Consider the following 27,748-nt stretch of genomic DNA (forward strand, 5'->3'; position numbering starts at 1 on the left):
AACAAAAACCACATAATTATAACATATAATTACAACAGTGCAACAAAACCATAACTTGATGAAGAACAGGCCATGGTACAGCAAAAAAGTTCAAAGTCTCTCAAAAGTCTCACATCTCAAGCAGACGGGAGAAGGAAGAAAACTCTCTCTGCCATGCCCGACCACAGTCCGACTCTGAGCCGTCCAAAAACTTCGAGCTCTAATCAGCCCTCCGACACCGAGTACCGAGCATCATCTCTGCTGAACGCTTCGACCCCAGCCTCGGTCGCCAGCAGCAGGCAAAGCCGGGGATTTTGGGGCCTTCCCTCCGGAGATTCTTGATCACACAGTAGCAGCGGCAGTGAACCGGGCATTTCAGAAATTTCTCCAGATGTTCCTCTGTGTTTCTCACGTCTGTCTCCATCAAATCAGAACTGTCTCGGCCCCTATTTAACAGATACGATATCATTTCACCGGAGAGCTGCGCGTGCTGCGTCACACCGCCATCTCCTCCTCCCGCTCCCGTTTGAGGTATAAGTTATGAACATTTGCAATCAGTGTAGATGAGGTGTAAATCAAGACAACATTTAATTCGTACAGTACTTAACAGAGCTACTGTCAATGGTTAACTATAGCATGTACCCATGACAGATTGAAATTTGGAAAAGAGTAATCGTGAAACTAATATAGAAAAGCAAAATTCAAATCAAAATATAAAAAAAATTGCAGAAACAAGAGAATACCTAGTAGTATAGTTGGTGGAAAAAAAGCAATATTCAAATATATAGAGTAGGATTTAGAGAACAAAAAGATCTTGCAGAAACAGCAATGTGCTGGTACTTGTTCCAATTTGGCGTTCATTTGCGACTCAGTGTGAACTCCTCTAAACTGGAGAATGCAGGGTGGATCATGTGACTGCTTTGGGGAATACCTCTGCTCAATGCACAATTAGGACCCTGAGCTTCCAGTTGTCTGTCAAGCTATTTCTCTTGCTCACTTGTTTTTGCATGTTCCAACTTCAAGAACAGACCATCATTTTTTGATTAGACCTACTACAGCTCTCTGGAACTAATATTACATTTCAAACTTTCTGGTCAGAACCAGCCAGAAACTAATGTTAACTGATTTTATTTTGTCTTCAAAGAAATTGTAGAGTCATAGTAATACAGCATAGAAACAGGTCCTTCAACCCAACTCACCATGCAAACCCAAGCATCCTTCCTGCTAATCCCAGCTGCTTGACCTGAACAGATTTAATATCCATTGTTTTAAAGTCTTCAGTAAATGCATCTCCCAGTTCAAATACTTTTCCTTTTTGTTTTCAATCATTTTCTTTACATCGCTTCCAGAGATTGGCCAGACAACAAAATTCTACCCTCCTGTTGTCTCTAACCCATCAAAGACATTCATTTTGTAACTCCACTGCTTTCCCCTTTATAACTTATCACTGATAGCAATCTTTCCTTGTCTGGGCATCGGCTTCCAGTGATATTTTCTCTGTGGTGCATCTTCATCTCAATTAATTACCATCATTCTTTATTACAATTCGTTAATATGACTCTTTCAGCACCCTTTCTTTCCTCTAATAGCAGGGTGTTGACGATCTTCAATCAGGCTAAAAATTCTTCTCATTAATGAGTGTATCAGGAAGCCAAAAATTTCAACAGCAAGCAAATAAATTTGATATGGCAATTGGAAGTTGACAGATCAGAGACTAGGCTGACAAAACTGGCCTAGAAGTGTGATAGAGTTATTAAGACACAAGTTAATAGAATAGTCTTTTCCTATGCTCTACTTCTAATTTATTCTCCCTACATTCTCAACAAATAACTCCAGATTCTAGCAACACACATCAAAGTTGCTGGTGAACGCAGCAGGCCAGGCAGCATCTCTAGGAAGAGGTACAGTCGACGTTTTGGGCCGAGACCCTTCGTCAGGACTAACTGAAAGAAGAGCTAGTAAGAGATTTGAAAGTGGGAGGAGGAGGGGGAGATCCAAAATGATAGGAGAAGACAGGAGGGGAGGGATGGAGCCAAGAGCTGAGCAGTTGATTGGCAAAAGGGATATGAGAGGATCATGGGACAGGAGGCCTAGGGAGAAAGAAAAGAGGGAGGGGTGGAAACCCAGAGGATGGGCAAGGGGTATAGTGAGAGGGACAGAGGAAGAAAAAGGACAGAGAGAAAAAGAATGTGTGTATATAAACAAATAAATAATGGATGGGATACCAGGGGGAGGTGGGGCATTAGCAGAAGTTTGAGAAGTCAATGTTCGTGTCATCAGGTTGGAGGCTACCCAGACGGAATATAAGGTGTTGTTCCTCCAACCTGAGTGTGCCTTCATCTTTACAGTACAGGAGGCCGTGGATAGACATATCAGAATGGGAACGGGACGTAGAATTAAAATGTGTGGTGTTACATGCTCAAGGAGATCTGTGATTTTTTTTGTGAGAATGATGTAATGGTCTTTTGGAGGTCACCTGATGTAATTTTCCCACTGATGTGAGGTCATGTGATGACATGTGCACCATGGGTATATAAGGGAAGACCCCAGATGACACAGTTAGTTTTTAGTTTGTAGATTTCCAGGTAGAATGTGCTGTGTCTCCGTTTCTGTTGCGTGTTTGATTTTGTGACACAGTTTCATTTTTAAAACAGAGTGTTGCATTCTGTTGCAAGATACAATATCATTGGACTGGAAATATTTGGCTAGATGTACTGATTTACCCTATTCCAGCAATAGAAGGGAGAGTGAAGACTTTATTGAAGTACAGGATAGAAGGATTGAGAGGAATTGGCATCATTTGGCAGTTTAACAAAGGATCAAACTTATTGAGTCTTCACTGAAGGAGTAGCGACCTGCATCGAGATAACTCTTGCCAAAAGAGATAAGAGTTCATGCAAAGGTTTGCTCTCTCTAGAATTTACAGTCAGTTGTTTTGAACTGTTTTTTTTTCCTGCATCTTGAATCCTTTTTAGACAGAACCAGCAGGAAAGTCGCATCTATGAAGAAATCCTTCTCCAGAGAAGTCTCTCCCAATTGAACATATAAATCTGTTGGACTTTCAAATTTACCATTTTAAGAACTACATCTGACTTTATCGCTTTAAGAACTGTTTTCGCATTTAACGCTTTAAGAACCAGTGTCGAGTGACGATTTGTTGAATGGCTGCATAACGGTTAACTTCCGGTTAAAGTTTTCATTTGTTTTTTTTAATCGTTTATCCGTGTTTAATAAATGTTTGGTTGTTTCTATATAACCTGTCTCGATTGATATTCATTGTTGCCGGTTAAGTAACAGTGGCCACTGGGAGATCCTGCTTTCTCTGGCGGACAGAGCGTAGGTGTTCAGCGAAATGATCTCCCAGTCTGCTTCACGTCTCGCCAATATATATAAGGCCACATCGGGAGCACTGGACGCAGTATATCACCCCAGCCAACTCGCAGGTGAAGTGTCACCTCACCTGGAAGGACTGTCTGGGGCCCTGAATGGTAGTGAGGGAGGAAGTGTAAGGGCATGTGTAGCACTTGTTCTGCTTACAAGGATAAGTGCCAGCGGGGAGATCGATGGGGAGGGATGGGCAGGACGAATGGACAAGGGAGTCGCGAAGGGAGCGATCCTTGCGGAAAGCCGGGGGGGGGGGAAGATGTGCTTAGTGGTGGGATCCCATTGAAGATGGCGGAAGTTACGGAGAATTACATGTTGGACCCGGAGGCTGGTGAGGTGGATTCTAGATTCTATTTCTCAGCCACACTCAAGAGGCAATTTACTGCAGACAACCTACAAGCCTCAGGACGTGGGACGAAACTGGAAGCACGGGGAGGCAATCTCTGTGATCACATGGAGAATGTGCAAGCTCCACTCAGAATGAATGGATCCCCGCCTCAAAGTTTTATTTATTTATGTAGAGATACAGCCCGAAACAGGTCCTTCTGGCCCACAAGCCACCCTGCCCAGCAACCCCAACCTGATCACAGGACAATTTACAATGGCCAATTAACCTACTAACAGGTACATCTTTTGAATATGGGAGGTAACTGAAGCACCTGGAGAAAACCTATACAGTTCACGAGGAGAACGTACAAACTCCTTATAGATGGCGCTGAAATTGAACTCTGAACTCCAGTGTACTCCAAGCTGTAACAAGATTATGCTAACCACGACACTACTGTGGTGCTCTAAAGTTTGAATAAAGTTCACAGCAAATTTATTTTTTAAGTATGTATATGTTATCATATACTACCTTAAGATTCACTTTCTTGCAGACATTCACAGAACAGAGAAATACAATGGAATAATTGAAAAACCACACACAAAGACTGACAAACAATATGCAAAAGACAAACTGTGTAAATAACTGTGCAACCTCCTGGGAAGGGGGAGAAGATGGCGGCACAACGACAGCGTGCGCGGCCATTTCGGTGATGAATATCTGTTATCTGTCAAGTAGAGGACCATGCACAATCCTGATTTGATGGAGACAGACTTGAGTGCACAGTGGAACATCTGGAAAACTTCTGAAATGTCTGCTTCGCTACCGCTGCTACTGTGTGGTAACCGGAATCTCTGGAGCTGAAGGCCTCGAAATCCTTGGCTTTGCGTGTTTCAGCGGCCAGGGAGAGGTCGAAGGCGCTCGGGAGGCTGTATCAGAGAGGCTGCTCGGAAGCTTGGAGTTTTCGGACGGATGGACTCAGTGTTGGCTGTGGTCGGCTGCTTCTAAGGTATCGGCAAGTTGATGGTGCCTGGAGGTTTATGGCAGGGAGTTTCTCCCTTTTGCCGCCTGCTATCGGGGACTCGGGAGTTCGAGCCTATTTTTTTTTACTGTGCCTATGGTCTGTTCTTTATCAAATTATGGTATTGCTTTGCACTGCTGTAACTATATGTTATAATTATGTGGTTTTGTCAGTGTTAGTCTTTGATCTGTCTTGTTTTCTGTGATATCACTCCGGAGAAACATTGTATCATTTCTTAATGCATGTGTGCATTTCTAAATGACAATAAAAGAGGACTGAGTGTTCTCATAATCTAATCTAATCTAAATCAATGAATCGGTCAATCATCCTGAGAATATGAGCTGTATAGTTCTTCTTAAAAGTGAGTGCATAGGTTGTGGAATCCTTACTTTGCCGACCCTGTTCTTCCTTTTTACTGCAACATGCTGCTCCTGAATTCCATTCAGCTAATCCTCAAATAGCTCCTACATGTCAGGTGTGGACTTGCTCAATGTGCAGTGAGTATGCTTCCAATGGTAGGAGGGTCTAGGACGAGAATACAAGGTTGCCCCTTTAGTATAGAGATGAGGAGGGATTTCTGGACAGAGAGTGGTGAAACTGTGTAATTCATTGCCGCAGACGGCTGTGGAAGCCACGTCATGGGTATATTTAAAGTGGAAGTTGACAGGCTCTTGATTAATAAGGGCATCAAAGGTTACGTGGTGAAGGCAAGAGTTGAGAGGGAAAATAAAAATCATCCAGGATTGAATAACAGAGCAGACTCACTGGGCCGAACTATTGACTCAGAGTTGAGGTGAGTGAAGTTATCCATGCTGGTTCAAGAGCCTGATAGTTGAAGGGTAATAACTATTCCTGAACCTGGTGGTGTGGGATCCAAGATTCCTGACCCTTCTTCCTGATGGCAACAGCAAGAAGAGAGCATGGCATGAATGGTGGAGTCCCTGAAGATAGATGCTGCTTTCTTGAGGCTACGTTCTTTGTAGATGAGAATTTAGAACATAAAACATAGGAGTAAAATTAGGGTATTTGGCCCAGTGAATCTCTCTATCATTACGTCATAGCTGATTTATTATCCTTCTCAATCTCATTCTCCTGCATTACCCCTGTAGCTTCTAACACCCTGGCTAATGATGTACTAAATGGTGGGGAGGGCTATACAAGCAATACACTGGGCTGTGTCCACCACTGTTCACGGGCATTGGTGCTACCTTACCAGGCTGTGATGCAACCAGTCAGGATAGTCTCCACTGTGCATCTATAGAAGTTTTCGATGATAAGCCAAATTTGCACAAACTTCCAAGACAGTAGAGGCGTTGTCGTGTCTTTTTGTGATGTCACTGATGTGCTGGACCTAGGATAGGTCCTCTGATGTGATAATGTCAAGAAATTTAAAGTTACTGACCCTCTCTCTCCACCTCTGATCCCCTAATGAGGACTGGCTCACGGACTTCTGGTTTCTTCTTCCTATAGTCAATAATCAGCTCCTTGGTCTTGCTGATGTTGAATGGGGTGTTGTTGCTGTGACACCACTCAACTAGATTTTCTATCTCCCTCCTATATGCTAATTTGTCACCACCTTTGATACAGCCAACACTGGCATCATCATCAAACTTAAATATGGCACTCGACCACTCAGTCATAAGTGACTAGAGCAGGACACTAAGCACAATCTTGTGGTGCACCTGTGCTGATGGTGATTGTGGAAGAGAAGTTGTTGCAATCTGTACTGACTGGGGTCTGCAAGTGAGGAAGAGGAGGATCCAGTTGTACAAAGAGGTACCTAGGCTAAAGTCTTGGAGCTTAGAGATCAGTTTCAAGGGAACAATAAGTTTGAATGCTGAGCTGTAGTCAATGAAGAGTATCTTGATGCATGTACTTTCATTGTCCAGATGTTCCAGAACTGAGTGAAGAACCAATGAAATGCCATCTGTTGACCTGTTATGATGGTAAGCAAACTGAATTGGATCCAGGCACTGTACAATGCCAGCAATTGGGGTTAAATTTTCACCGTTGTCTGTAAGGAGCTTGTACATTCTCCCTGTGGGTTTCCTGCAGGTGCTCTGGTTTCCTTCCACATCCCAAAGACATACAGGTTTAGAGTTACTGAGCTCTGGGCAGGCAAGGTTGGTGTCAGAAATATGCAACTCTTACAGGCTGCCCTAAGCACATTCTCATACTACGTTGGTTGCTGATGCAAATTATGCATATCACTGTACGTTTCAGTGTTTCAATGTACATGTGACAAATAAAGCTAATCTAAAGGTGACCTGATAGACATGTATAAGATGAGAGACCTTGATCGTGTGGATAGTCAGAGGCTTTTTCCTCAGGGCTGAAATGGCTAGCACAAAAGGGTACAGTTTTAAGGTGCTTGGAAGTAGGTACAGAGGAGATGTCAGGGGCAAGTAATTTTACACAGAGTGGTGAGTGCGTGGAATGGGCTGCCGGCAACAGTGATGGAGGCGGATATGGTAATGTCTCTTAAGAGACTCCTGGACAGGTACATGGAGCTTAGAAAAATAGAGGGCTATGGGTAACCCTAGGTAGTTCCTAAGGTAAGGACATGTTCAGCACAGCTTTGTGGGCCAAAGAGCATACAATTAACATAAAAATAGAAAGCAATAAATCCTGCAAGATGAAATGATCAATACAAATGCAAAAATATTAAACTTAAAATAGTTTAGTTAAAAAAACATAGTAACTGAGTTACCACGTAGCACTGAAACCACTTCAGCAAGCAACAGAAATTGAGAAGTGTCACAGTATAAATATGGGTAAAAGAATGCACAAGGGGAAAAGGGTCGGCACACACTGTGTAACAACATACAAGAAGAAACTGAGCTACGCACAGAAAATATACACAAATACAAGTCTTTGTTATTCTAATATCAATGTGATCCATCTGGCAGATTTACTCATGGTTGTACTCCGGAGTGAAGACAGCAGTGTAGCCTTCAGTTTAGCAATGGCTTCAGAACACGTTGCACTGGTGGAGTCATTACAGAGTCCAACAGGACAGCAGTGACTTCCCACATTTTAGGCTAGAAAATCCATCTACTGGATCTCAGTAAGCTGTTGTAAATATACTGTACTAAGAAAGCAAATGGAAGATTAGCAGGGAAAAATTCAGCAATTTAATTTAGTTTAAGTGTTTTTATGCTTTTTAATCCAACCACCGCCCCCCCCCCCCCATTTTCACAACTTATACTTTAAAATCATCAGTTTACAGAAGTTCTTGAATCATGGAAACAGGCTCTTCAGCCCAACTGGTCCATGCTGACCACAAGCCCCAAGCCCCTCCCCTCCATGTACCTATCCAAAGCCTTTTCAATGTTGCAATTGTACTGGCCTTGACTACCTCCTCTGGCTGTTCGTTCCAGGTACTCACTACCTCTATGTAAAGTTGTAAGTCTTTAAATCTCTCCTCTTATCTTGTATTTGTGCTCTCTAGCTTTGGACACCCCAGCGCTGGCGAAAAGAATCCACCTTATCCAGACCCCTTGAGGTCACTTCACATTTTCATATGCTCTAAGGAATAAAGGTCTACGGTGGCCAATCTCTCCTCATAATTTAGGCTCCAATCCAAGCAGCATCCTTGTAAATCTCTTCTGTATCCTCTCCAGCTTGACTATGTCTTTACGGTGACCAAATTGTACACAAAACTTTAAAACATTAAGTGTAACCTTGCAAATGACTTATAATGCAACAGAATCTCCCAACTCCTAAACTTGATGCCCTGACAGATGAAGATGACATTTCAGGCCAAGACCCTTCATCTGGACGCTGATGAAGTGTCTTGTCCCAAAACATCGTTTATTTACTCTTTTCCATAGATGCTGCCTGACCTGCTGAGTTCCCCCAGCTTTTTGTGTGTGTGTTGCCTTGGATTTCCAGCATCTGTAGAATTTCTCATGTTTATGCCTAAAAGTATTACATGTTTCCTTCTTTTTCCTGACTAGATGCTTGACATCTTTCATCAGCCAGGTTTTGTTGATCTTGGTATGTCCACCCTTTTCCCGAATGGAAAAATGCTGCCTCCGAACTCTTGATGGGATCCTTTTAACAGCTTCCTACTTACTAAATATTCTTTTGCCTTTAAATAGAATCCAGAACACCAAAAAATATAGGAGCAGAATCATCCAGATAACCCCAGATAGATTTGATGATGTCTTCGAAGTTCCAACTCAGTCAGTTTGCAATTTGCCTGCTGGGATATTGGTCCACTCCTCATTCAATTGGAGGTACACCAGCAGGTGGCACTGTTCAAATACTTCTCATGAAACCCTTGGTTGCAGACTTGCGAACTGTGCTAAGTAGCCTAGGCAAGTCACAACAGCACATTTTGTAGCATGCACTACAACCTACACAAGTAATGCAAGGAATGAACTTTTAGAGTGGTGGAGGGATGCAATTTAACCAAGCTGTGGTGTCCTATATAGTCTTGAACTTCTTCCAGTGTTACTGGAGGCCCATTCACCCAAAAATAAAGCTTATTCATTGTGTCAGCTCCTCATAGGATACCTAGTGATTATAGCAGCCACAGTATTTTTGTGGGTAGATCAGTTGAGTATCTGCATAATGGTGATCAAAAATATTGAAGATATGAGCCTTGGAACAGTAATACCAGTGAATGAAAACAGGAGGCAGCAAGACTAAGTGTTTGGCACATATGGGGCTTTGGGAATAGTAATCACAACTCCTCCTACCTGCATGTAGGCCATGGCTAAAAAGCAGGGCACCAGAGACAAGGGCAACAAAGAGGTGGTCACGGGAGGTACAGGAGTGGCTATGGTATTGCTTCGAGCTAGTAGACAGGGTGATCTTCAAGGACTCAAGGATCTGAATCAATATGCCATGGTTATCATGGACTTTATAAAGACACTCATGGACGAGTGTGACCCCACAAAATCATTCAGTCTTTCCCAATCAGAAGCCATGGATTATTCAGGAGACCTGCAATCGGCAGCATTGGAGAGAATTAGTAATTTCAAATTCCTTAGTGTTATCACATCAGAGGATTTGTCCTGGCACCAGCACCAAAGTGCCATTATAACGACAGTAATGCCTCTACTTTCTTAGAAGTTTGGGCAGATTTGATATGATGTACAGTGGACAGTATCCTGACTGTTTGCTTCATGGCCTGTTTCAAAGTTCAAAGTAAATTTATTATCAAAGTACATATATGTCACCATATACTACCCTGAGATTCATTTCCTAATGATATAGAAACACCAATGCCCAACAAGGGAAAATTTTACAAAAAAATTGTGGATAGAACCCAGCCCATCATGGGCAATGATTCAGCACATTTACAAGAAGTGCTGCCACAAGAAAGCAGCATTCATCATTAAAGACCCTGCAATCCAGGCCAGGCCATGCTCTCTTCTCACTGCTGCAATCAGGAAGGTGGTACAGGAGTCTTAGGTGCCACACTACCATGTTCAGGAACAGTTATTACCCCCCTTCAACCATCGGACTCTTGAACCAGCGTGGATAGCTTCACTCACTTCAACTCTGAATGGAGCAGACTTAAGCCATTCGGTGCACCCAGTCTGCTCCGCTACTCGATCGTGAGTGATTTTACTTTTCCTCTCAGCCCCATTCTCCTGTCTTCATAATGTAACCTCTGATGCCTTAATTAAGAACCTGTCAATTTCCACTTTAAATATACCCATGACTTGGCCACCACAGCTGTCTGCAGCAATGAATCCCAATTTCATCACTCGCTGTTCAGAAATTTCTCATCTCTGTACTACAGGGACAACCTTGTATTCTGAGGCCTTGCCCTCTGGTCCTAGACCCTCTCACCATTGGAAGCATACTCATCGCACATCAAGGAAGTCCACACCTTACACATGGGAGTTATTTGAATATTAGCTGAATGGAGTTCAGGAACAGCATGTAGGATTAAAGAGGATCTGAAAGTATTTCACACTTAGATTAAAAATAAGAGGGTATTTAGGAAGAAGGTAGAACCATGCAAGGATAAGGAAGCGAATTTATGCTTGGCACCAGAGCCTGTGAGTGAAGTACTAAACAGGTTTATTTTGTCAGTATTCACTAAGGAAAACACGGACTATAGGTGGAAGTGTTAGGGGCTTCATCTTTCATGTTACTTGCTCAGGCTAATAAAATGGCTTCTCTATAGTGTTATAATAAAATGGCTTCTTTGTAATGTTAACTGCTGAGGTAAGGGGTTCTCTGTAGCAGCATGTTTGGGTTATAATTACTGATAACGGGACTTGTATTCATTTGTTAACCCATCGGGATAGATGTTATTCTTTCTTGTGTGTCTGTAAGCTGTTGTTTGCGCGGGATATGGGCAGAACGCGCCATGGGGAAGAAGAGAGAAGATGCACCCGAAAAGAGATGCTGTGACCTGGTGAGCGGAGCAAACCCTGAGCGGGGGCTCGGAACCCGGCAGAGTTCGGAGGAGACTGAATGGTGGAAAGTGGCTATTGCGTGTGCTCCAACGAATGAATTGTGCACAGACTGAATAAAGATATAGTGGTGCCTTTTTAAAAAATTTTATATTTTGGTTCTCTACTAACCCCATAGTTCAAGTAAGAATTATAAAATCTTAATTATTTAACCGCATCCTATGTACGGCTTGTCATTACGGGGTACTGATTTGAAACAGGGGACACATTGCACAGCATTCACCCAAACAAGAGTTCTAAGCTTTGGCTGGGCAGGGGGCTATCACACTGAGATCATGCCACTAGGCAAAGCAAGTGTTACAAAAGTAACATGGGCATTTTGAGATTTTGAGATCAGGTGGTACTGGGTTTTTGGAATGACATCAAAATTCCCAAGGCCTGAACAGAATACATCATAGATTACTAAAAGAGGCAAGGCAGGAGATCACCGGGGCCTTGATAAAGATCTTTGTACTGTCACTACCAACAGGCAAGGAAGTCTATAGCTCCCAGAAGTGGCTATGCTAGTAAAGTAGTTAGGCTGGTAAAAGGTGTTTGGCAGGCTTGTCTTCACTGGTTAACACAAGAGTAAGGAAATCATGCAGTAACTGTATAAAACTTGGGTTAGGCTGCACTTGCACATTACAGGAAGGCCATGGAGGCTTTAGAAAGAGAACAGATCTGCCTATGCTTGAAATAGCACCATGAAACTTATAGATGTCTGGTCAACATTAAAAATTCTAAGAGCTACTTCCTTCCACCTGTATAAGGCTATACTGCCACTTTTCATGCTCCTGTTCTGCTGTCTGTGCTCAGGGACTGTAATGAGATTTGGCACATCTAAAAGGTACAACTGTCAGGATACTGCTTGACCAGACTAAGGGGCAATATCCCATTTAGATACCATTGCATAGATAACTGGATCTCAAATGTTAATTGGTCTTTATTGAATCTGCTGTACAGGTTAATGCTAGGTGGTTGCTCACAAAGATATTCACAAACGTTCAATAAGTAGCAACTTTGTCTGCTGGTGTTACTGGTAGTGGGGTCACACTGTTCAAGATAGTTCTGTCAGTGCAGCGGTCCAATCGTGCTGGGAGCTCTGCATCTTGTTGATGAGCTGAGAGCCAGCTTCTAGTGGAAGTCTGGATCTGGGACTATGTTCCATGACACAGCATGCTCAAGAGCAAAAATAATTAGCAACCTCAAGGCTGTGTAAGATCTTTACCAGTATTTTACAGCTTAATATGATCACAAATTATGAATAAATGTGAAAAAGTGAATGCATAAACTACAATTTTACTTCATTTAAACATACAGTCGGCCCTCCTTATCCGCGAGGGATTGGTTCCGGGACCCCTCGCGGATACCAAAAACGCGGATGCTCAAGTTCCTTATTCAATCTCTCAGTGCGTTGGCCTCAGGACCAAGCAGAACCCCAGACCTTATTTAACTTGTCTCAGTGTGGTGGACATTAGGACCCGGTGGCGGAGCTCTGAATCCGCAGTGTTTCTGTTCACGAAAATAATCACGATCATGATTGAAAATAAAGTGGAAATAATAAAGCCATCAGAAAGAGGTGAAACGCCATCGGTCATTGGAAAAGTGTTAGGCTACAGTCGGTCAACGATCGGAACAATTTTAAAGGATAAAGTGAGAAAGGCCCTGCCCCAAAGAAAGCTACAATTATTACAAAGCAACGTAGTGGTTTAATTATTGGGTTTTGGGTTTTTGATCCTCCATATCAACCCGGCATGGATGGAGCGCGCGCTCGGGAGCGGTCTGTCACTGGGCCCAGCGCTGAAACATACGTTTCTTAAGTGTTTTATATGCACAGAAAGGTAAAATATATACTATATACTAAGACAAACGTTTCACTAACTGACGCTAAATAATACCAGATGTACCTGTTCCAACTTATTTAGTAAGAGAACTTCCAGCTTTTTTTTTGATCCTGATCCACGATAACCTACGCACATCCTCCCGTATACTTTAAATCATCTCTAGATTACTTATAATACTTAATACAATGCAAATGCTACGTAAAATAGTTGATATACTGCATTGTTTAGGGAATAATGACAGCGGTTAGTTGAATTTGCGCATGCAGAACTCGCGGATAAGGAGGGCCGACTGCACTTTAAACCTGTAAAAGCAGAATAATCTATAAAGAATAAGTACCTCTGGGAAAATGCATCTTGGTTCCTCTTCAAGTTCTTTCCACTGGAGATCTCCATACTTTGAGGGTCATGGTTAGTGGAGCCACCACTGAACCAACTGCTGCTATCGTGACCATATTCCATTTTCTGCACTCGATAACCAGAGCTATGGGTTTTTAAATTTTCATCTGTGCTTTTCTCATTTTCTAAATGTGCTTTCCCATCAACTTCCAGCAAAGAACTTGCACTTCCTTGTTTGAATTCATCTTCATATATTGTCTTTAAGTCTTTGTGCTTTCGTTTCTCATACAATAAATCATTGGTGTTCTGTCCTTTTCTATGTAACACCTGCTGAGCTGTGTTTGATTTGTGCTTTGGACTGCTTTGTCTCCTGCTCTCTTCCTCAAAAATACTATCCACATTTAGTGTTTCCCGTGAGGGTTTCCAAACTTTACCCTTATTTCTACTTCTACTATTGCTTCTGTCCCTCGAATCTTGACTGGTATCAGTATCATATCCAGTGGAGCTCATACTTTTTTTATGTTGTATTGAATCAGATGCATATTTATCTGATATTGCCTTAACGGGTGTAGTCGTTCTACCTTCACTTAAATATCCTTTTCCTTGACTGTGTGCATGCTGATCCGAGAAATGTCTTGTGCTATTGCCAAAATGTGATGCCCCAGATTTTGAAGTTCTGTCATCTGGAAAAAAAATACAATCACAATATCAGCAAAGAACAGTAAACAATAAAACAACACCATTCATGTAAAATTTCAGAATTAATATCATTTATATAACACACAAAATGCTGGAGGAACTTAGCAGGCCAGGCAGCATCCAGTCCAGCCAAAGGGCCTCGGCCTGAAACGTCGACTGGATTTTTTTTTCCATAGATGCTGCTTGGCCTACCAGTTTCCTCCAGCATTTTGTGTGCGTTGCTCAGATTTCCAGCATCTGCAGATATTCTCTTGTTTACCATTTATATAACATGGCTTTAATATACAAAAGAATGAGAGGTTCCTTACAACAAGCAGGTTATTCTTTTAACACACACAAAATGCTGGTGAACGCAGCAGGCCAGGCAGCATCTATAGGAAGAAGTACAGTCGACGTTTCGGGTTGAGACCCTTCTTCGGGACTACTGGAAAAAAGAGATAGTAAGAGATTTGAAAATGGGAGGGGGAGGGGGAGATCCAAAATGATGGGAGAAGACAGGAGGGGGAAGGATAAAGCCAAGAGCTGGGAAATTGATTGGCAAAAGGCATACAAGGCTGGAGAAGAGGGAGGATCATGGGACGGAAGGCCTTGGAAGAAAGCAAGCGGGAGGGGAACACCAAAGGAAGATGGAGAACAGGCAAAGAGTTATTGTGAGGGAAAAGAGACAAAAATAAATAAGTAACAGATGGGGTAAGAAGGGAAGGAGGGGCATTAATGGAAGTTAGAGAAATCAACGTTCATGCCTTCAGGCTGGAGGCTACCCAGACGGAATACAAGGTGTTGTTCCTCCAACCTGAGTGTGGTTTCATCTCAACAGTAGAGGAGGCCATGGATTGACATATCAGAATGGGAATGGGACGTAGAATTAAAACGTGTGGCCACTGGGAGATCCTGCTTTCTCTGGCGGACAGAGCGTAGGTGTCTAGCAAAACGGTCTCCCAATCTGCGTCCGGTCTCACCAATATATAGAAGGCCACACCGGGAGCACCGGACACAGTACATCACACCAGCAGACTCACAGGTGAAGTGTCGCCTCACCTGGAAGAACTCTCTAGGGACCTGAATGGTGGTGAGGGAGAAAATGTAAGGGCAGGTGTAGCACTTGTTCTGCTTACAACGATAAGTGCCAGGAAGGAGATCAGTGGGAAGGGATGGGGGGGGGGGAGAGAGAACGAATGGACAAGGGAGTCGCGTAATCCCTTATACTTCGTTTCATCCCTCCCCTTCCTGTCTTCTCCTATCATTTTGGGTCTCCCCTTCCCCCTCCCACTTTCAAATCTCTTACTATCTCTTTTTTCTGTTAGTCCTGACGAAGGATCTCAACCCGAAACATCAACTGTACTTGTTCCTTTTTTTTCTGGTGTGTGCGATGTTGGCGGGATGATGTCTTTTCATGCCTTTACAAGGCGCGGAGCGAGAGAGAGAGAGACTGTGTGGTGCGCCACTCCTCCCACAGTCATTTTGCAGTATTTCTCCCTTTATTTTACGAGGTGGAGTTGTGATCTCGACACTCAACCCGGCACGGATGGAAGACGTACTCAGGAGCGGACCCGACTGGGTTCGAATCCGGGAACCTCCATTTCAGAGTCCGGCGCTGATGTCATTGTGCCACCAGCCGGCCCTACTGTACTTCTTCCTATAGATACTGCCTGGCCTGCTGCACTCAACCAATATTTTGTGTGTGTTGCTTGAATTTCCAGCATCTGCAGATTTTCTCGTGTTGAGGTTATTCTTTTATTGAAATTGAAGTTCTCTCAGGAGAAGTGGAGGATCAGAGGGATCTTGGGGTCCAAGTCCATAGGACACTCAAAGCTGCTGTGCAGGCTGACTTTGTGGTTAAGGAAGCATACAGTACATTGGTCTTCATCAATCGTGGGATTGAGTTTAGGAGCCAAGAGGTAATGTTGCAGCTATATAGGACCCTGGTCAGACCCCAAATGGAGAACTGTGCTCAGTTCTGGCCACCCTCACTACAGGAAGGATGTGGAAGCCATAGAAAGGGCGCAGAGGAGATTTACGAGGATGTTGCCTGGATTGGGGAGCATGCCTTATGAGAATAGGTTGAGTGAACTCGGCCTTTTTTCCTTGGCGCGACGGAGGATGAAAGGTGACCTGATGGAGGTGTATGAGGTAATGAGAGGCATTGATTGTGTGGCGAGTCAGAGGCTTTTTCCCAGAGCTGAAATCGCTAACACGATTTAAGGTGCTTGGAGGAGAAGTCAGGGGTAAGTTGTTGTTGTTTTTTTAACACAGAGAGTGATGAGTGCGTGGAATGGGCTGCCGGCGACAGTGGTGGAGGCAGATACGATGGGGTCTTTTAAGAGACTCCTGGACAGGTACATGGAGCTCAGAAAGTAGAGGGCTATGGGTAATTTCTAAGGTAAGGACATGTTCGGCACAGCTTTGTGGGCCGAAGGGCCTGTATTGTGCGGTAGGTTTTCTATGTTTCTGTGAAAACAATGATAAGTCAAAGAAAATTCTAATGTGTTTTATAAACACAGAGCAAGAGATCATCCAATGAACAAATAAGTCTTTTTAGACCAAATGAGTCAGTCTTCATTAAAGGAGAAGATGAATATGGTTATAATGAAGAAGAGTATGACATATTAGATACAATAAACTTTGAGAGAGAAAGCATTAAGGTGTTTACCAATTTAGTCACTAGGTCAGGGAAAAATTATACCAAGATACTGCTCACCTGTTTCCCAATTCTCTGGTGACAAGAATGGTAACAGAAGATTGGAGGACTTCTAAGTTTGATGCTAAGCAAACTACTGGAATCAATTCAGTGGGAAAGTATAAGCATCTTCCATAAAGGCACAGATTAATCGAGGATGGGCAATGTGGATTTTATTAGAGGATAGGTCTGACCCACTTGAGTAAATTTTTGAAAATGTTAGCAAAGAGATCAGTAAAGATTATGCATTTGAAGCAGTCAACATAGATCTTAGCAAGATGTTTAACAAAGTCCCACACTGCAGGATAATTTTAAAAAGGGATCCAAAGAACAATCAGAAAATGAAGTCTAACTTGGCACAATAGCTGGAAACGAAGGTTGAGGAATGGCTAATTGACAAGAGTAATGTCCTTGGAATTCCATGAGACCATTTCTCTTTTACAAAAAAAGCTTTTCTATGGAGCATACGCCATAATAATAATACTCCAATAATAAACTAGTTTATTATTGACACATACTAAAGTACAGTGAAAACCATTTTGCATGCCATCCAATTGCTCACAACTAGATTAACTAACATCGACAGATTTAGGCTCACGCTCTTCAATACTGAAAAGTCAAAACAAGACTGCATATGCTGAAATCTGGAGCAAAGATAAGCTGCTGCAGGAATTCAGTGGGTCAGACATCATCCATGGAGGCAAAGGCATAGCTGATGTTTTAGGTCGAAACACCAGATCAGGACTGCATGTGAAAGGCAGACAGCCAGTATAGAAGAGCAAGGTGGAGGGCCAAGGCAGGAACTGGATATTGCATCCTCATTTAATTTATTTTTTAAAAGTAAATAAAAGATAAATACATATCTGCACTTACAGATCCTACAGTAAGCTCACTAAGCCACGTTCCTAAATATAATTTAATATCCTTTGATTTACTGTTTTGTTTTATGTAATGTGCTGCAGCAACTGCTACATACAAATATGTACTTCACATCAGTTAATGCAAAATCGGTCATTCTCTTTTTATATTTTCACCTAGTGCTGGCTTAACAATACTTCATCACATTTTAGTCAAATACACACACCTAATTTGGATTGGTAGTTTCGGTAATGGCAAAGGGAATAGATCAGTTACTCTAACTTCAAATAATGTACCAGTAGGGGGGGAAAAATCATTGATTGAAAGTAGATTTTCCAGAACAGCTTGATTAGAGAATTAGAATGTTGGATCCTCAAGTTTAACCAAACAGGATTATATTTCAGTGCAAGGAGTATTGTAGGCAAGGGGGGTAACTTTAGGGCATGGACGAGCACATGCTTTTATGATATTGCAGTTGGTTGCAGGAGGGACAGGACTGGCCACTCGGTGTTCCGGTGTTCTACTCTTTGAGATGTGACAGAGCAGGAGGGGTGGCATTGCTCGTCAGGGAAAATGTCACAGCAGTGCTCAGACAGGACAAAGTGGAGAGCTCGTCTAGTGAGGCCTCATGGGTAGAACTGAAGAATAAGAAAGGTATGACCATGTTAATGGGATTATATTATAGACCACCCAACAATCCGCTGGATTTAGAGGAACAAATCTGTAGAAAGATCACTGACTGTTATAAGAAAAACAAGACTGGATATTAGGTGATTTTAACTTGCCACATATTGACTGGGGCTCCCATACTATAAAAAGGGCTGGATGAGAAAGACAACACACACAAAATGCTGGAGGAACTCAGCAGGCCAGGCAGCATCTATGGAAATGAGTACAGTCAACATTTCAAGCCAAGACCCTTCAGCAGGGCTGGAAAAAAAACTAGGAGTAGAGGACTTCACCTGTGAGAGTCTGTTGGGGTCATACACAGTGTCTGGTGCTCCCAATGTGGCCTCCTGTATATCAGTGAGACCCGACGTAGATTGGGAGACTACTTCGCTGAGCACCTACACTCCATCCGCCAGAAAAAGCATAATCTCCCAGTGGCCATCCATTTTAATTCCACTTCCCATTCCGATTCTGATATGTCCATCCATGGCCTCCCCTACTGTCATGTTGAGAACTCACTCAGCTTAGAGGAACAACACTTTATATTCCGTCTGGGTAGCATCCAACCTGATGGCATGAACATCGATTCCTCGAACTTCTGGTAATGGCCTCACCAACACCCCTCCCCCCACCATTCCCCATCCCCCTTGTCCCTCTCTCACATTTCCTTGCCTGCCTATCACCTCCTTCTGGTGCTCCTCCCTCCTCCTTTCTTTCTTCCATGGCCTTCTGTCCTCTCTTATTAGATTCCACTTCTCCAGCTCTGTATCTCTTTCACCAAATTCCCAGCTCTTTACTTCACCCCTCCCCCTCCTGGTTTCGCCTATCACCTTGTGTTACTCTCTCCCCTCCTCCCACCTTTTAACTCCACTCAGCATTTTTTTTTCCATTCCTGCTGAAGGGTCTCAGTCCAAAATATCAACTGTACTCTTTTCCATAGATGCTGCCTGGCCTGCTGAGTTCCTCCAGCATTTCGTGTGTGTTCCTTGGATTTCCAGCATCTGCAGATTTTCTCTTGTTTTCTGACAAAGGTGTACTTGGTAAGTGGGGGGCCTTCAAAAGTGAAATTTTGAGAGTAAAGTTTGTATATTCCTGTCAGAATAAAAGTCAAGTTTATTAGGGTTTTCAAGAGATATTGAGGTGCATAGCATGTATAGGCAGGTAGGAACAAATGAGGTACTTGAGGAGTACAAGTGCAAGAGAAGACTTAGGAAATAAATCAGGAAGGTTAAAAGAAGTCACGAGATTGCTCCAGCAGACAAGGTGAAGATGAAACCTAAGGGCTTCCACAGATATATTAAGAGCAAAAGGATTGTAAGGGACAAAACTGATCCTCTGGAAGATCAGAGTGGTAATCTGTGTGTAGATTCAGAAGAGATGGGGGAAATTTTAAAACATTTTTTTTGCATCTGTATTTACTCAGAGGAAGGACACAGTCTGCAGAAGTGAGGAAAGCAGCACTAAGGTCATGAACTCTACACAGATTGCAAAGGAGGTGGTGTTTGCTATCTTGAGACTAATTAGGGAAAATAAATCCCCAAGGCTGACAAGGAGTTCCCTTGGACCTGGTGGAAGGCTAGTACAGAAATTGCAGGGGCCCTAGAGACACATTTAAAACATCCTTAGCTACAGGTGAGGTGCTGCAGGATTGGACAACAGCTAATGGTCCATTGTTTAAAAAAGGCTCTAAGAATAAGACAGGACATTATAGACCAGTGAGCCTGACATCAGAAGTGGGAAAATTACTGAAAGGTATTCTAAGGGACAAGATATATAAGTATTTGGATACACAGGGTGTAATTAGGGATAGTCAACGTGGCTTTGTGCATGTTAGGTTGTGCCTAACCAATCCTACGAGGAGCTTTTCGAGGAAGTTACCAGGAAAGTCGATGAAGGCAAGGCAGTGGATGTTGTCTACATGGAATTCAGCAAGGGCTTTGACAAGGTCCTGCATGGGAGGTTGGTTAAGAAGGTTTAGTCCCTTAGCATTCGAGATGAGGTAGTAAATTAGATTAGATGATGGCTTCATAGTCATACTTTATTGATCCCGGGGGAAATTGGTTTTCGTTACAGTTACACCATAAATAATTAAATAGTAATAAAACCATAAATAGTAATATGTAAATTATGCCAAATTATTTCCAAGTCCAGGACCAGCCTATTGGCTCAGGGTGTCTGACCCTCCAAGGGAGGAGTTGTAAAGTTTGATGGCCACAGGCAGGAATAACTTCCTATGACGCTATGTGTTGCATCTCGGTGGAATGAGTCTCTGGCTGAATGTACTCCTGTGCCCAACCAGTACATTATGTAGTGGATGGGAGACATTGTCCAAGATGGCATGCAACTTGGACAGCATCCTCTTTTCAGACACCACCGTCAGAGATTCCAGTTCCATCCCCACAACATCACAGGCCTTACGAATGAGTTTGTTGATTCTGTTGGTATCTGCTACACTCAGCCTGCTGCCCTAACACACAACAGCAAACATGATTGCACTGGCCACCACAGACTCGTAGAACATCCTCAGCATTATCCGGCAGATGTTAAAGGACCTCATTCTCCTCAGGAAATAGAGACGGCTCTAACCCTTCTTGTAGACAGCCTCAGTGTTCTTTGACCAGTCCAGTTTATTGTCAATTCGTATTCCCAGGTATTTGTAGTCCTCCACCATGTCCACACTGACCCCCTGGATGGAAACAGGGGTCGCCGGTACCTTAGCTCTCCTCAGGTCTACCACCAGCTTCTTAGTCTTTTTCACATTAAGCTACAGATAATTCTGCTCACACCATGTGACAAAGTTTCCTACCGTAGCCCTGTACTCAGCCTCATCTCCCTTGCTGATGCATCCAACTATGGCAGAGTCATCAGAAAACTTCTGAAGATGACAGGACTCTGTGCAATAGTTGAAGTCCGAGGTGTAAATGGTGAAGAGAAAAGGAGACAAGACAGTCCCCTGTGGAGCCCCAGTGCTGCTGATCACTCTGTTGGACACACAGTGTTGCAAGCACACGTACTGTGGTCTGCCAGTCAGTTCATGGGAGAAGCCAAAGAGTGGTAGCAGATGGTTGCCTCTGACTGGAGACCTGTGAACAGTAGTGCATCACAGGGATCGGTGCTGAATCTGTCATTATTGGTCTTCTCTGTCAATGATCTAGATTATAATGTGGTAAACTGGATCAACGAATTTGAAGATGACACTGAGATTGAGGGTACAGTGAACTGCGAGGAAGACTATCAATGCTCCCAGTGGGATCTGGACCAACTGGAAAAATGGGCCGAAAAATGGCAGATGGAATTTAATGCAGACAAGTGTGAGGTGCGGCACTTTGGGAAGACCAAGCAGAGTAGGAGTTGGGACGTTATACTGAAATATACTGTATAAGACATTGGCAGGGCCTAATTTGGAGTATTGAGAGCAGTTTTGGTCACCTCCCTACAGGATAGACGCAAATAAGACTGAAAGAGTGCAGAAAACATTTACAAGGATGTTGCCACAACTTGAGGACCTGAGTTATAGGGAAAAGTTGAATAGGTTAGGACTTCATTCCCTAGAACATGGAAAATTTGAGAGGAGATTTGATGGAGGTTTACAATATTCTGAGGGGTATAGATTGAGGAAATGCAAGCAGGCTTTTTCCACTGAGGCTCTGTGAGACTAGAACTGAAAGTCATGGGTTAAGGGTGAAATGTGAAATGCTTAAGGGGAACTTCTTTACTCAGAGGAAGTTGAGAGCATGGAACAATTGAGAGCGGGCTTGATTTCAACATTTAAGAACAATTTGATAGGGTCATAGATGGGAGGGGTATGGTTGAGTGCAAGTTGATGGAAAGAGGCAGATTAATGGTTCAGCACAGATTAAACTAGCCGAAGTGCTGAAGTGTTCTATGACTAAAAAGACACTAACCTCTTTGTTTGATATAATCAGTTCTTGGCTTATCATTTTCTTTTTTCTGGTTATGTGGAGGATTCCTTCCATTCCCTGATTTTTGGGCACGTTCATTTGAACAGTCCATTGGCGAAAATGATGAGCCATCAGGAAACACTTTAACTGTTTAAAATAAAAATTTTCTTCAATACAATAGGAATCAAAAATTTCACACAACAGAAACGGATTATAGAACTCTCATGCCTATATCAGAAAACATTGGTACAAGTTAGAAGGGGATTAAAAGCAAATATGAAAGTTTTCGCTCTTGAATTCTGTGGACAATAAATTTATAGTGTTCTAAACAATTTAATAATAAATTTATATAGCATCTTTCATAAACAAGGACACAGGATCAAAGTGCTTTACATAGACTGTAAAGATATAGTCAATATAGTCATAAAGAGAGTTAAAATTAAGAATCATATATAAAGACAAGCAATATATAGAATAAAATGAATTTGAATATACCAAATTATATAAATATAATCATTATCAATAGGTATTAAGTAATCATACAGCATTCCAGATGTTTGGAGTGTTACGTACCCCGTAACTGGATTGCCAAACCAGCAGAAATGGATCACTCAGTTGGAGTCTGGAGTACTAGAACTAAGAAAGTTTTATTAAGGAAACAAGCAACACAGTAATCGAAAGGATAATAAATGCAACAGTTCAGTGATGATAAACACACATGTGCACAGAATTAAGATAACAGCATCAATCAAGCTCTATCGTTGTCTAGGGGTAAATGACCAATTTCAAAATGACTCAAAGTTCAGTCCAGTTTAGTAGTTCAGTTCGCAGTAATCGTTGCCATGGCGGTGGACAATGTGGGGGAAGAGAGAGATAGAATAGGAACAACTCATCATTCAGAACGGCTTCACTCACAGACCAGCAGGATGGCTCACAGACCAGCGAGATGGCTCACAAACAGCTTTTTGGGCGGGTCCTTGGTGATGTCACCTGAGGTCACCGACTGTGACCCCTCCTCCAGATGCGGTCGATCCTCTGCAGTGAACCCGGCACCCAGGCAAGGGCGGACACACACCGGGTTCCCGCTGATCGTACCTTTCCACCCTTGTCGTTGTCTGGGACTTCTCACCCACTCGTGAGAAGCGCACCGCTTCCAGGGTCTCGTTACCTCGGGTGGCGTGTGTGTCTGTCTTAGCGAACCTGTCCCTTTTTATCCCCCTGCTGGGGTATCGCCTGTCCATCACTTCAAACAGTTCAGGGCTCAAAGGGGGGAGCCGCTCCAGACAGCTCTTCCTCCCACATCCCTTCATTACACATCTCCAGACGCTGCTCCATTGTTCCTTATCTCTCCTTCCCCTGAGGGCAGGTGGCAGACCAACTGCTGATGCCACTGATGCTAGCCCAGGCCAGCAAACATCTTAATTTTATGTGTATTCTCGTAACACTTCCCCCCTTTAAGGATTTTTACCGGGAGGTAAAAATTACAAACATGACTACATTATCTGATACATACACAATATACATCTTTAACAGTTATTTAGCTAATACAGAGAATTTGAAGCTGTCAACACCTTGACAGACAGTCATCACATTTTCTGTTCCTTTTACACGTGTTATTAATAATCCCTTAGACCAGGCTCCAACTCAGCAAACTTCATAGTGGCCAAAAACACTGATGAATTGCGACCAATGTAACCTCTCATTTGGTTTTGTCCCGGACCACAATAACAAGGGTCGTCCCATTCCGACTCAATTTTCTCTCGCAAGGGCTTAGTAGGAGGGGGACGGGTATTGACCGCAGAGTTATTGCAAAACTTCCTGCAGTACCCCACCATCTCCAAGAGCCTTCTGAGGGCCCTCTTGTCTGTCGGGGTTGGGAGGTCAGCGATAGCCTGCACTGTAGCTTGCATCACTGCCAGCTGCCCCTGTGTCACCACAATTCCCAGGTAAGTGACTCTCGTGTGGCCGAATTCATTTTTTCCAAGGCTCACTATCACGCTGGCTTCAGACAGCCGTGTTAAATTGCCAATACACACCTCTGTGTTCATCAGCCCTTTAGTCACTGAACTACTCAAAAAATATGGGTGTTGTTTGCTTGGCTGCCCTATTGTAACCGACATAACCCAACGTCCCAGTTCTTTGCATTTCCTCGGGACAATCAAACACATGGGTGCGAGTCGTTTAATTACTCCTTCGGGGATTAAGGGAGAGACCTTATCAGTAGACCTGGCCAAAACAATAGCCTTCTCCCATCTGACCGATCCCATCCTAATCTTTTCAAAATGGTTTTTTCCTCTTAGCAGGGGGCCCCTAGCTTCATTGATTTCCACGCTAACACCGACTAGGTTTGTTAGCATATCAAAAGCCGGTGACCGTCTCAGTTCGCGTCGGTCATGATCAATAACATTTTTCCCCCTGGACAGCCGGTAACTCTCTTTCATGGTTCCACCAACTGTTTCCTCCAGCACCGCAAAATGTCCACCGGGGGGTACCTCGTGGGCCATGTTAAAAACCTCATCCCCATAACTCTTTTGCACCACCCCCCACTCCTCATCTGCGGATGCTGTACTTGATTTCCCTTTCTTCCTTAGCACTTCCTCATCCGCACAATAGCTTGTCAAGGCTGTGTCAGAGAGGGCTGTCTCGGCAAAAACCATCAGCCCCTCGTCTCGCTCCTGCGTCTGCACAAATTCTTTCCTGGCTACTGCTACGTCCGTCCCAGCTCCCTCACTACCTCTTATCTCACTACACCCTGTCTCATACAAGGTTGGCAGAAATGTTTCAGCCAAATTCACCATCGCGGGCGGGGCCTCCATGCTGGCAGGCTGACCCGTCAATCTCACGACTGGGAACACGATTCCTCCGGCGATGTCATTACCGAGCAAGACTTCCACGTCTTTCATCGGTAATTCGGACCTCACCCCGATCGTGACTAGTCCAGAGACCAGGTTGCTCTGTAAATGTATCTGGTGCAAAGGGACTGACTCTGTCCCTTCCCCAACACCTTTGACCTCTACCTCCCCAGTCTGGGTCTCTGAGCTAAACTCTAATACACTCTTCAGTATTAGTGACTGACACGCTCCCGTGTCTCTCCAGATCCGCACTGGAACTGGTTTTAACCTCTTTTTCACTGACACCAATCCGGCCGAGATAAACCTCTCGCGCCCTTCCTGGACTTTTTCAGACCTGTCCTTCCCTAGCGGTTCGCTTAACAGCTCAATACAGCCATTCAAAATTTCCGCTTTTCCTTTCCCCGTCTCCTTCCTTGGGGCAAAGCACCTGGACGCAAAGTGTCCGACTTTCCCACAATTATAACAGACGACCCCAGGAGACTTCCGACCAGACTGCTCCCGGTCTACCTTATCCTTTTCACTAGTCCCCGGCTTACTTTCTGACTTTTCCGGCGGACTCTCCCCTCCGTCCTGACCACCCTTCTGGTAGCCTTTACTCGGGGCAACCTTCATTTTATGCGTCAACGCATACTCATCCGCTAACTTAGCAGTTGCGGCTAACGTGGCTGCCTCTTTCTCATCGAGGTAGGGTCTCATACCCTCAGGGACACAACCTTTAAACTGCTCAATCAGAACCAGTTGCAGCAGTCTGTCGTAATCCCCCTCTACCCCTTTCGAGGCGCACCAACGCTCACAATATGTTTGCATCTCACGAGCAAACTCCAAATACGTGCGGTCCCACCGCTTCCTCGCATTCCGGAACCTCTGCCGGTATGCCTCCGGGACCAACTCATAAATCCTGAGGATGGCCTCTTTCACCACCTCATACCTCTGGGCATCTTCCGCGGATAAAGCTGAGTAAGCTTGTTGGGCCTTCCCTTTCAGTACACTCTGAAGTAAGACAACCCACTTATCCCTCGGCCATTCCTGACTTATGGCCACTTTTTCGAAATGGAGAAAGTACCAATCCACATCGGTATCGTCAAATGGGGGAACCAGCCTAACCTCCTGGGTCGCCCGGAACCCTCCACCTTGGTTCGGCACGAGCCCCTGCTCGGCCCTTATCTTTAACTTCTCCAGCTCAAATTCCCTTTCCCTCTGTTTCTCCTCTCTCTCCAACTGTCTGTCCCTCTCTCTCTCTTCTCTCTCCAACTGTCTTTCTCTCTCTTGCCTTTCTACCTCTTTCTCTCTCTCCCGCCTTTCTAACTGCTTCTCTTCGTGTTCTAACTGCCGTACCCGGAACTCGTGCTCGAGTCTCAGTTTTTCAAGCTGTACCTGTACCGCGTCTCCAGCAGGTTTTTCAATAGACACCTCCCCCAGCTCACCTTGGGGAAACACACCTTTAGATACATAGTGCTCTACAATAGCTCTGTGTATCTCCTCTCTCCTCATTGTCGACTTCACCTTGGCAAGATTCACCCGTTTGGCCACAGCTATCAATTCCGATTTCCTGGCATCCTCTAATGCCTCCAAGGTCGGCGCCTTTATAAATTCCTCAACCTCCATTTCTGCTGTTTGTCTTTTCTTTCTTTCGGGAATTTTAACCCAATCAATTTACTCCGTCCCAAATTTAGCGTTCAAAATCCCGGACGAGCCCCCACTTATGTTACGTACCCCGTAACTGGATTGCCAAACCAGCAGAAATGGATCACTCAGTTGGAGTCTGGAGTACTAGAACTAAGAAAGTTTTATTAAGGAAACAAGCAACACAGTAATCGAAAGGATAATAAATGCAACAGTTCAGTGATGATAAACACACATGTGCACAGAATTAAGATAACAGCATCAATCAAGCTCTATCGTTGTCTAGGGGTAAATGACCAATTTCAAAATGACTCAAAGTTCAGTCCAGTTTAGTAGTTCAGTTCGCAGTAATCGTTGCCATGGCGGTGGACAATGTGGGGGAAGAGAGAGATAGAATAGGAACAACTCATCATTCAGAACGGCTTCACTCACAGACCAGCAGGATGGCTCACAGACCAGCGAGATGGCTCACAAACAGCTTTTTGGGCGGGTCCTTGGTGATGTCACCTGAGGTCACCGACTGTGACCCCTCCTCCAGATGCGGTCGATCCTCTGCAGTGAACCCGGCACCCAGGCAAGGGCGGACACACACCGGGTTCCCGCTGATCGTACCTTTCCACCCTTGTCGTTGTCTGGGACTTCTCACCCACTCGTGAGAAGCGCACCGCTTCCAGGGTCTCGTTACCTCGGGTGGCGTGTGTGTCTGTCTTAGCGAACCTGTCCCTTTTTATCCCCCTGCTGGGGTATCGCCTGTCCATCACTTCAAACAGTTCAGGGCTCAAAGGGGGGAGCCGCTCCAGACAGCTCTTCCTCCCACATCCCTTCATTACACATCTCCAGACGCTGCTCCATTGTTCCTTATCTCTCCTTCCCCTGAGGGCAGGTGGCAGACCAACTGCTGATGCCACTGATGCTAGCCCAGGCCAGCAAACATCTTAATTTTATGTGTATTATATAAATATAATCATTATCAATAGGTATTAAGTAATCATACAGCATTCCAGATGTTTGGAGCAAATTTGCCAACAAGTTACGTATTCATCATTATGATTATTTGGATGTATAATACAAAAACCTTTTGATTTTGGCATTAACTTCAGACCAAGAAGGAAGCACACCATTAGGGTTAATTATATCTGACAGAAATAACTGTGTCACTA

At 43.9% G+C, this 27,748-nt stretch overlaps 1 protein-coding gene across 2 annotated transcripts in view; it reads right to left on the reverse strand.

Annotated features, from left to right (window-relative positions):
• Window positions 1-27,748, reverse strand: part of LOC134344183 (inactive ubiquitin carboxyl-terminal hydrolase 53-like) — a 150,150-nt gene that overhangs the window by 44,138 nt on the left and 78,264 nt on the right. For both annotated transcript variants that reach the window (XM_063043561.1, XM_063043560.1), the window contains exons 11-12: window positions 22,117-22,260; window positions 13,310-13,991 (exon numbers count right to left, since the gene is read on the reverse strand). In XM_063043561.1, the coding sequence (XP_062899631.1) occupies window positions 13,310-13,991; window positions 22,117-22,260 (826 nt within the window). The remainder of the gene's footprint in view (window positions 1-13,309; window positions 13,992-22,116; window positions 22,261-27,748) is intronic.

The sequence above is a fragment of the Mobula hypostoma genome, chromosome 3 (assembly GCF_963921235.1).
Source record: "Mobula hypostoma chromosome 3, sMobHyp1.1, whole genome shotgun sequence".
Lineage (NCBI taxonomy): Eukaryota > Metazoa > Chordata > Chondrichthyes > Myliobatiformes > Myliobatidae > Mobula > Mobula hypostoma.